This window comes from Fulmarus glacialis, unplaced genomic scaffold, assembly GCF_000690835.1.
Source record: "Fulmarus glacialis isolate BGI_N327 unplaced genomic scaffold, ASM69083v1 scaffold17976, whole genome shotgun sequence".
Classification (NCBI taxonomy): Eukaryota; Metazoa; Chordata; class Aves; order Procellariiformes; family Procellariidae; genus Fulmarus; species Fulmarus glacialis.
In genome coordinates, this window is record NW_009218954.1 from 238 (window position 1) to 11390 (window position 11153).

Here is an 11153-nt window from a genome sequence, read left to right on the forward strand (position 1 = left end):
GTAGTCTGAGAGAAAAAGCTTTTCTGAAGCCTGCTGCACCTCTGCGCCTGTGAAGCTCGTGTTGATGTCAATGAAAACGTCCAAGTCGCTGAAACTCAGTTAAAGCCGTATCTAAAAGGACAGCTCCAAGTTCCTGAGATAGCCATGAATAACCTAAAGGGAACCTGAAGGCTAATATTTTTGTTTGCTTAATCATAGTTCTCCATTTCATGGCCTTTTTCGAACAACCTTGCTTTTTTTGTTCAAAAATAAATGAACATTTCAGGGCTGAGATAGTATCTATTTTGCTATATTTTTGTATAACTGCTGTGTCCTCTTGGTACAACGGCACATTAAAACACCAAGATACACTCAAATTTTGCTAGAAGCCTAACCACTTAGGGGTTTTGCCTTTGGCCTGCTTTCCCATCAGTGGAGCAAAAAAACCCCACCTCTCTCTGCACGTGGGTGTGTGTTCACCCCTCCGTGCCACAGGCACCTTTCCAGGTGAAAACGGAACCTGCATACAGGTGCTACCTGTGCGTTCAAATAAAAGGAGAGGGCCCAACACTGGTTGTTGCAGTCACTCAGTAAACCTTGGCTGAAAGCAGGTGAGTTAAATTAAGCAGAAATGTAGATGTTCACTGGAGTGGGAACATTAATAAAGTCACTTGGAACCCAGCCTCGCGAACAGATCTGCAGGGACAGCCCTTACCGCCGTGGAGACCTTGTTGCAATGGATGCCTCGCCTCCGCGAGTAGAAGCTTAAAGATGCATCTAGACCTATACGCACATGAAATCTACATGTATAAATGTGTTTTTTGACCACTCTTTTGTCTTTAAGCGTCTGAATTTTGCAGTGATGCTTTTCAAGTACTTGCCTCCAACTAAACGGACTGTTTTGTGAGAAACAAAATTAATGAGCCTGGCTACCAGTGGATTGGTGTCCTTTAGCCCATAAGGTTCCTTCCACTGCAGCAACTTGACTCCTTGGCATATTTGCTGCGATACGCCTTCTGGATGAGAGATGTTAAATGTCACAGTCAGGACAGAGCTACCCTTCTGCTCTTTGCTTGGGAGCAGCCAGCTGGCCAAAATGCATGGTGGCTTCATTCAGCATGCTTTTCCCCCACTGGGGGACATGGATGGAGAGGTTTGTCTCCTTCCCGGGAGCAGATCTTCAAGAAACTTGTAGGAATGTAATAGCGGGGGGAAAAAAAAGAAAACAGCTGGATGACTTTGTTGAACTAGTCCCTGGGTTAAATGTTCGTGGGAAGGAGTCAGAGAGGAAGGGCAGAAGGGAAGGAAAAGACTTGGGCTGATATACGATTACATGGTCCAAGTCTCATTTCTTTAGGAGACAGGCTAAAAATATATGGCCTATAGTAAGGCCCTGAATTAAAGCTGACAGTTTTATATGCACTGATCACCATAGTATCTAAGTGCATTCCAGTAATGCATGTCACATGTTGTTCTTTCTTCTTCCCAGGAGAAGTGGGTGTAGTTGTGTCTCATTGCAGTAAGATTTTGTGTGTTTGTATGATTGGGGGGGATTTATTTTATGTTCTGTGCATAGAGTTTTGATCAACTGTATACACTCCAGAAGGCAACATCAAGGAAAAACGTGGAAGGTCTGGAGTGCCCTCAGTGCCTGCAGTTCATTCCACAGACAAGACAGACACCTGAAAGTATTTGTCTCCTGGAGGAACTCATTTTACCCTTTGGATATCCTGGGCATGTGTCATGTACCACCTGAAGATAAAGACCAAGGACTAGAATTTGATCTGAAATGCTGCAAGAGGTGAGGGTAGAGGACAGAGGGTGGTTTTGTTGTTCTTGCCGTGCCTTTTGCCAAGGCAGCACAAGTCAGTATTCAGTCAGACTTCCCTAACTGCTGAAACTTTCCTGTTCAGGTGTATCTCACAGCTCCAGTCCTGCCCTGCAGGAACTCAGGTTTGGGTATCCAAGGTCCAGCAACTTCACAAGAATGGGACGGAGCCTTCTTGCCAGCAGGGCGTGATAGAAAAAAAGACATCATATTGGTATAGTATAGAGCAAAGCTGACTGGAAATTGATACTGTCACTGAGCAAAAAAATGAGCTGTGATCTTGCAAACACTTGCACATGTGGCTTTGTTTACTTCCACATGTTGCTGCACTGGTAGTTAATCCACATGGCCATGTGATTAAAGACGAATGCATGCAAAAGACTGAAATAGAGCTTAATACTTTCAGAATTGGCTAAGTCTACATGCAGGTTTTTTGTTATTTTGGGGAGTTAATAAGAGAGATAAAAAATACAATATAAATGAGAACCATACTCTACCAAAAGAGCTTTCTTAAAGGAGCCGGAAGGGAACCTGAGATTATGCATCACAGGCCAGTTTGGATGGGAAGACATGGTGCTAGGAGTGCTGTGCTTAAGGAAATAAGACAATCCCTTCTATGTACTGTGTGCAATCTAAAGACACAAATAAAGAGTCGGAGAAGTAGAACATATAAGCAAGTAAGCCTGGTGGGTATTTGTTATTTATAGTTACTGGAAGAAGATAGGACATTGTGTACGTGCTTTTTAATTCACAAGAAATAGGAAATAAATTCATCTTGTATTCAAGCTCTTTTTACATTATAGGGATAGTACATTATGGAGCTTTGCACTCCTGCCAAAAGAGTAAATTGCCAGTTTTCACAAAGTTGCATATGCCTCCATAAATATATATTCAGCAGGGGAATATGCCTTCTTGTTTTAAGGTTATACTTTAACACATTTGATTGGAGACATGCACATCCTGGGAGCCTGCTGCATTTATTGTATTCATAAAGAAGAAAAAACCCTCAAATTTACATATGATACATCCTTTCTTGTTTTTGGAAAATGAAGGTGGCAGACCTGCTAGTCATGCTAAGTCACACAAGCGCTTGTTCAGCCTCCCCACATGTTAAAGGAAAGGGAAAGTAGTAAACTATTTGAGGTAAAATTCTCGTCCCATTGAGGTTAATAAATTATTTTGTCTATAGGATCACAAAGTCACATGACTATTTTTAGGACTGATAATGGCAGGGAAATGGAAGATGACGGTGAAACACTTCTCCGTCTACCCAGAAGATGTGAACTCTTAGTGTGAAGATAGTCGTTGAATGCCTCATTATTCCACTGAGCAGAGCTGTTGACTTCGGAAGAGAAGGTGGGCTCCTGGAGTTTCTACTTCAGTATTTTGTATTCCTCAGAGAAGGTAACAGAGAAGGGAATAACATCTTCAGCAACCTTGACACAACCTAATTTTGCAATGAGAAACCTGCAGTAGCACCTGCGGTCCAAAATGAACTGTCAGCCTCTTGCCCATCACCTTGTCCTGCAGTGCTTTTATCTGGAAACGATTATAGCACAGCTCCTCCTTTGAGGTATGCCACCAACGTATTGCCATACGACATGTTTCCACCTCCTATCTTTGTGTCCAAACTGATGAGAATAGGGCTTCCACTCCCTTAAAACACTAGAAGAGTAACATCATCTCAGATACTGCTGGAAGATTTTGGCAGCACATCCCATGTTTTGGCTTTGAAAGGACAGGATCGTGTTTGGAGAGGAATGGCTGGCAGTGATCTTCCCGTACCATAGAACATTTACCCTGGAGTCCAGGCCTGTTTGCTTGCACATGGGTCTACAATGACCTTTCTCACACACCTGAATCTCCTACTTGTGTTGACAAGGCAGATGTTTGAGGCATGCACAATGCAGGGTTGTGTTTGACTGTACACCAGAAGAAAAGTTGGGAGAAGCAGCCACCCCTTCTCTGCACATTATATGCAACTAGCACCCACAGCCAGAACTAATGGAAAACCTCCATCTCATTGATAAAGGCTACACCATAGACAAAAGCTAATATAAAAATCCTGTCATCATTCCCTTTACAAAATAAAGGGGGTGGGGGGTGGTGGAAATCTGGCATGGGCTACAGAAAAAAAACCCCACAGTCTGAATGAATAAGGAACAAGGGATTCATCATCTCCTATATGATTAAGAAGTTTGCTTTTAGCTTCCATTTTTTTTCTTCCCAAAACAGACCTTATTAAAAATAAAACAAAGGCAAATTGCTCTCTGATGGCTATTCCAGCCTCTGTCAGTGATGTATATTGGGAAATGGGGCAAGTCCACATGACCTCTGTCCTCCATATCTTTGCAATAACAATGCTATATTTTAGAAAATTGCTTGAACTATGGTTAAAAAGTGCTGTATGCCAGTTCTCTTATTACAAAACCTCAGTAAGGAAAAACCTGGACCCTCTGAAACCATCTCAGATTATAGAAGGAAAGCAAATGGCACTTGCTGATACAGAGGTAATTCAGACCTATTATTTAACAGTAACTTGTGGTACACTTAGAAGTTTGACTGTAGCATTATGAACTGCAGAAAGTATAGAAGTTTATGTCTCTAGGGTCCTGTTCTGCCAATGGTGATGAAAAGCACTGTGGATAGAGCAAAGCTATGCTGCAACATACAACTCAAGAAGCATCTTGCTATTTCAAGTTTTGCCTTTTTTTTTCCCCCCTCACCTTGGGGAAAGCATTACACTTAACGCTTTGCCCGATTACTCAAGTTCAGTCACTTACTCCTGAGAAGTTTCAGCTTGTTTTTTTCTTAACAAACTCCTCAACTTACTTTTCCGCTACAATGTAAATGACCACATCAAGGTAAAGCAGCAGGCTCTACAGGTAAAATAAGGCTACAAAAAGAATAAACTTGTTACTTACAGTCAGGATGAGCGTTTTCCTTTAGAAGCAAAAGTTGGCTGTAATTTCGGTTTTGAATCAAACAGTTACAGAATTGCTGATGACAAGCCTTAAACAGGTTTAAGAAGATGCTTAAACTTCTAAGGTTCTCTTGCAAATCTAGTGAATCCATCCTGTTTGATGTCACTCTCTTTCTGCAGACCTCTTGAGGAGGGTGAAGTGCTATGAAATGGAAGTCTCTGAAGTCCTATAAATCGCAGGGTATAGTTAGATGATGTGGCTGAACTTACCTAAAGCTCTCTGCTATAAAAAGGGCACAGCTCTCCCTCCTGAGAACTCCTGGATACTTTCAGACCCCTTTCTGAGTGGACTCAAGTTGCTGAACTGGAGGAAAGTTTTAATTTCTCACCCCCTACTGCCCAGAAATCTTTCATCTTTCAGAATACATCATAACTGGGCTGCAAATGATCTGTCAAACACTAAAGACACTGTAGGATGGGGCCATATAGGAACTGCCCACTTTCACCATAGCAGATCAGCTGGCTTCTTATTGAACCATACTCCAAAAGCTAAAGTCCATAATGAATCCTACTGAATTTCAGTTTGCTGTTCTAACTGGGTATTGTGTCTGGATTCTGCCCTCTGTGAAGACACATTCGTCCAGTGTCGCTGTTTAAATTCCTAGTGGCAAGAGAAGACTGAGTACCACCATGGTAGAAAGAACAGAAACGCAGCAGGCAGGGATTAGTTTCTGTGTTAAAGAATCTATTAAGTAGATAAAAAATACCAACAACTTTCTCCAGTGTTTATTACAGACTATTCAACTTAAAACAGTTGACTTTTCCTTAATCTATCTATCTCCTCCTCCCGAAAATATATTCAACTTAGGCATTCTGTCTGCCTACCTCACAGCCCTACATTGCCAATGATGCACTAACAGAACTGCAGTAACCCTTGATAAAAGGGTATTCTTGCCACACAGTGAATGGATTTGAGTTGTGTTGAGACAGAACTCAAATAAGATTCCTTTGTCAGAAAGCATAACGACAGGACCCAATTACCACAGAACTCTAGTCCATAGGACCAAGCACTTCCCATAATATCAGAGAAACATGTTTTCTCTGGTCACTGGACTTGTAATGATGGAGAATTATGCCACAAGCATTCCTAAGCAGGGCAAAAGACCATATGTTAGCATGGATTTTTTTAAGAACATAACTGGAGTCTAAGGGAGAAGTCCCGTATCTTAAGCCAGGAAATTTTTAAAGATACTGTTAGGGTTTCTTGCTTTTGTTTTATACTCTGAAATCAGTAGCATTCAGACAGACATATTTGGAGTTAATAAATGCTTTTTCATTACAGATTTAGTTCTTTTGGCTCAATTATAGTTCACTGTTTTTATTTTTTCTTGTGACTGGGAGTAATTCAAGGACTAAGGAGCTCAAAGCTTGCTGCAGTAGATAAGACAGACTTAAGTGCAACACATGTTATCCCATTAGAAGAAAAATAAACTATTCAGTGTTCATGTGTTAGAAACAGCTGTATCAAATTGTGATGGTTGTTCTATAGATACGACTCTGCTTCAGTGAGAGCGTGCTGTCTTTAATCAAGTGTCCTTTTCATTTATGGTAAATGCCCTCTTCTCCATTTTGAATGAGCACTTAGGATAGACTCCTAGACTTCTTCAAGGAAGTCTCTTACAGACCTACAGCTTACACGTACTAACAATCTTGAAACACATTGCACTTTATCTGCTGTTATGGAGCAGCGTTTATTCTGTCAATGAAAAGCCAGCCTAGGATAGCAGCAAATGAATGGGACAGAAAAAGTTGCTATTGGTGCAGCTTGGTTGCATAATTAAGACAAAATAGAATACAAGTCACTCAAGTTTTTTAGGATACTGGTACCATAAGTTCTAAGAAACTTAAGGCCAGATAATGAATACTATTTTTTCATGCAATTTATGTTGCACAGTCCTTTCATATCCACACCAGAGCAGCTGCATTTTCTTCACTGGTTTCCACCATTTTGCAACTCCAGCTTCATAAGCTGGTCCTCAAACTTTTGAATGTCTACTTGATGCTTCATTAGGAACTTCCCATTTAAATGAAAAACAGGTATGTCGTATTTGTATTTATCATACCACGCTGAGTTCTCTGGAAGGGTAATATCCACCTCCTGCAAAATAAACTGTGACAGAAAAGAAATATGTTAGTACCTACTGGACACTGAAAAACAATACGTGCTTGTCTTTTGATCAACATTTTTTTCAGAAATGCAAGGCTGTTTTTGTGGTGCTTTTGGATTTATTCTTCCATGTTGTAGACAATTGCACATTTTGTGACTACAAAATATATATAGCCACAATCTTTGACTGCGTGTCCGCAAAGGATTCTCTCCCTAGTCCAGGACAATATTCTTGATCCTCTGTGCAGAACCACTCTCCTGTGAGCACCAACCACAACAAATATGCAACTGGCAACACAACAGCTGCCTGTTGGGCAGCAGAGTGCAACACCTCTTAATGCTACTGTTAACAGTTTCTTCCTTCAAGAAAGAGATCAAAACCTGGTTGAAGAATGGCAAAAATTGCAATCACATATAGTTCAAATATTTGAAGCCCCGCTTACTAACACTCTTCCCAAATGATACCTGCCCCATAAAAGCTGCAAACTCCTCTGTCAGACAAGGCAATAGTATTTACAAAAGCAGTGGTTTTAAAACTGTGACAAGGTGTATATTGGTTTTGTTTGCCAATACTTACTTGAGTAGCGTTGTCACAAAATGCTTTTGGATAATGAGTTTTATGAAAATCAGTGCTGAAAATGTCTTGAAGAGGTCACCCAGGAAAGAACAAGGGATGCAAATAAATCCAAGCAATTTTCTTTTACAAAGAAAGAATCCTGATTAACTGTTCTTTCTATATAGAAAATGTATACAGTATTGCAATACATTACCCTTCTCTTATATGGCTCAAGCACTTCTTTTGCTTCATCACATAGAGGGCACGGTTTCTAAAAGAAAATATTCAGAGCACCTTAAAGCATACAGTAAAACACACAGATCATTTGTACTGTAAAGTAACATACACAGACAGGAGTGATCATTACCGTAAATGTGGGTTCCCTTCCCCATACCATCCTGTCTTGCTGCTTTCTAAATCTTTACTTTATTAGTGCAACATGGATGAAAAGAAAATAAACTATTCAGCCACAGAATTTAATTATTTCTCATTTGCCATTATTTTTCTCATGGTGCAAATTAACAGTTTTCAACGGCTCTTCTAAGGCTGATTCAAGGGCATGGTTTGGAAGGTCAGGCACAGACCCGCTCTTTTGGTCAGCAGCAATGAATATTCAAAGCATTGGCATCACCAGCTGAAAACAACTGTGATACCACTCTTGATAGAAGAATTTCCCTTGATAGAAAGGGAATGAGGAAGTCACATAAGTAATTTCTAATCTGTTTCAGATCGAGTCACTGGAATCAGTTCAAATAGCAAAAGAAGGTGATTTAAGATAACCTGGCTGACTTTGCCTGAAAGGCATTAAGCATGATCCTCCAACCTGCAGAGCTGGGAGGACAGTACACTCCATCGGGGAGAACTGGCAAACAGCTGCAGTGTTCTGACCTGTGATGGGGTCAAAGAAAACCTCTCATTTTTGAAAACTCCTTGGTCTTCCACTACAGTTATACAGCTGACTTCTGCTGATAGTGCGTCATGACCATTAGAGCAGTGCATACCTGAAGAAGTGACTCACATGAAGGCACATTGCTTCAGTGTTTGTAATGGCAGAATTTGGTCTATAATTCACAAAGCAAAGTATACAGTGGTGAAGGTGATGGCTCTGTCCTTCTGCCACAAAATACCTCTCAGCTGGAAAAGACCACCTCCTCTCCCTCCCACCTAAAGTCTTCCTACGGCTTGTTTAAACACGGAGTTAATCTGAAACAGCTACTTCTTATTTCCTGTGTGTGAATTAATTTGGATTAAATACTCTACTTTTAATTCACATCTAATCTAAATTGTCTTTCCCATACAGACAAGTCCTTATGCTCTGAAAACCTATGCAAGATGCTAAAGATCAATCGTGCTGTCTTCTGGCTAATTCCTGTCGCTTTTGGAGGGACTGATATACCTGATATTGGTAACTGAAAGGAACGTCCAAGAATGCTGCACAGCAGTTTTGTAACATGCCAGGCTCCTTACAGTTAAAGTAAGACATACTCCGTTCCCCTAGGCCTGTGGAGAGCATTCTAACATAACAGTCACATAAAAGCTTTTGACAAAATAAGTTGACTCTTAGCAAAGAATATGTTTTTACTCCTGCTCTGATGGCAAGTTTAAGCACTATGTGGTACTAATAAGATTGGAACTGGTTTAAAATCAGATAGTGAACTATATAAACTAACAGTGAAACTTTTGAAACTTTTTTTTTTTAACCTGGAGCAGTTGTTGCACAAATGCTTGTGTTGGCATAAAAGGAGCCTGCGAGGAGAAAACCATTTGTCAGTGCTAGCTTCTATCAGTTTGAAGGGGCTGCAGAAGTCATAGCTCCCGCCTGCCTTCTCCTCTTCTTTTCTCCTTATTCTTAAAAATAGGAAGGAGTGAAAAAGGAGTTAATTAGCATAAACTAAGAGTGCAGATTAGATTTATTTTAAAGTAGTCTGCATTTTGCTTTGCAATTGCCAGTGGTATCAGACATGAAAAACATTTTCAGTTAAAACCACATTCAACAAGAGGCCACTTGAGACAACTACTTGAACTCTGCTATTACAAAATTTTATTTCATACAATGTCTTACTAGTTAGAAATTTTAAGACACAGAAATCATACAAAGAGCTTTTTTCCAATTATTAACCCAAAGGTAAGCTCATTATTCCATACCTTATCACATTTGGATTATAAATGAGTTGATTCTAAATCAGGCAGGGGGAGAGAGAGCTGTAACTTTCAGGTATAGTTCTTATAGTATGCATTGTTCTGATTAATAAACAGATGGTGACCTTTTATTTTTTAACCTATTCATATGCTACACAGTTTAAACACTCCTTTACAGCTAGGGATGGAATGAACAAACATTGTGCAGAAGGGGGAAATTATTTTAATCGCCTCAATGTCCAACAAATACTGCCATACAGACGTCAACATTCTCAGTGCTTTGCATTTCTAGTTATTCTGTTCTTGAAGGCTACATCAACTATATAAATGCAGCGTAGCTCGCCGTGTGCCATCCTATCTAAAAGCACATAAGATCTCTGCAGATAACACAGGCTCTTGATGACAATTCCTGGAAGGTGACAGTTCACAAATGACCATTTTTTTAAATAGGCTTAAGAATCCTGTCTGCTCATGCCACAGACAAACCTTTGCCTGCATTTTATTCCCGTTAGTGTTACATAGCCAATAAAGCAAAACAAGGGTAAAGCACAATCTACTTTTTCCCCGTGTCTACCAACACTACTTGGATCTATTTTCAGTCTCACAGGTAGTGCTGAAATTAAACGTGAGTGCTTTGATGAGCCTACTTTGGCTGTTGATGCTTGTCCTGGGCAGATTACGTATAACAATTCATCTTTGTTCTCCATTTCCAGGATGAAACACTGGCAGTTAGAGAAGAGAACAATTTTCAACTAGTAAATGGACCATAGCGTCACTGAGACACAACTATCTTGAAATCTTCATTTGTTCGTTGTAACTAGTTGCTTGCTACAACGAGAGTAGGACTGTGCCGTAAAGCCTCATGTAAAAGACACCCCCAAAGTAAATGCCCAATACTACACAAATTTGAAGGGGACAAAAAGTATGGCCAAGCCATTTCATCTGGGATTCATGTATATCAAAGCTGATAAACACGCAGCCTTGCCTAGCTTTATTCTGTAAACAACTTTTACCTTGGTGAATAAAGTCAACACTGGCTTATTTGCACTGGCTGAAGAGAGTTGTCTCCCCAGTGGACTGGATGAATGACTTGCTAGTTGCAGTGTTCTCCTCAGAAAACAAAGCACCATCGTCCTGTTAAGGCAAAAATATAATGTTTAATTGTTTTGTGGCAAGTTATAGCTCATGAAATTTAATGTTAAGATAAATGTGATACTTCAATCACAGTTCTAAAATACACACAATCAAACCATTTCCCCAGGATTTTTACATTCACAGTATCAACACATTAATCAGAAAAATGGTTTACTGTGCAGCAGGCCAGAAGCATTGCGTAGTTCAAAAAGTGTAGTTCCATTTAAAAAACCCCACTATGTCTTCTTGCTGAAGTGCCTCTTTTAAAATCCCTAACCCAAATGCTGACATAAATGCATTACACTTGTTTCAACTGCATAGATGCCAGTAAGAATTACATGATATTAACAAAATGCAAAGGGCCGTGCTTTGAACCTCAGTAATCTTGCTGCAGTGCTTGACATATTCTACTTACTCAAAATTATTC

The 11153-nt window shown here is 40.1% G+C and overlaps 1 protein-coding gene across 1 annotated transcript; it reads right to left on the reverse strand.

The window, feature by feature from the left end:
- Positions 1-6720: 6720 nt before the first annotated feature.
- On the reverse strand, positions 6721-10722 carry LOC104071648 (chromosome unknown open reading frame, human C5orf63). Its single transcript, XM_009580217.1, has 3 exons — positions 10606-10722; positions 7668-7724; positions 6721-6900 (listed from the first exon to the last, which is right to left on the reverse strand). The coding sequence occupies exons 1-3, from the start codon at positions 10720-10722 to the stop codon at positions 6721-6723; spliced, it is 354 nt and encodes a 117-aa protein (XP_009578512.1).
- Positions 10723-11153: the final 431 nt, after the last annotated feature.

Excerpts from the sequence above, each read along its gene's own strand:
- LOC104071648 (XM_009580217.1), bottom strand. The coding sequence starts at position 10,722 with ATGGTGCTTTGTTTTCTGAGGAGAACACTGCAACTAGCAAGTCATTCA. Across the intron at positions 7,725-10,605 it reads TGTTGACTTTATTCACCAAG|AAACCGTGCCCTCTATGTGA; the intron begins GTAAAAGTTGTT and ends ATTTTCTTTTAG. Across the intron at positions 6,901-7,667 it reads TTGAGCCATATAAGAGAAGG|TTTATTTTGCAGGAGGTGGA; the intron begins GTAATGTATTGC and ends TTTCTGTCACAG.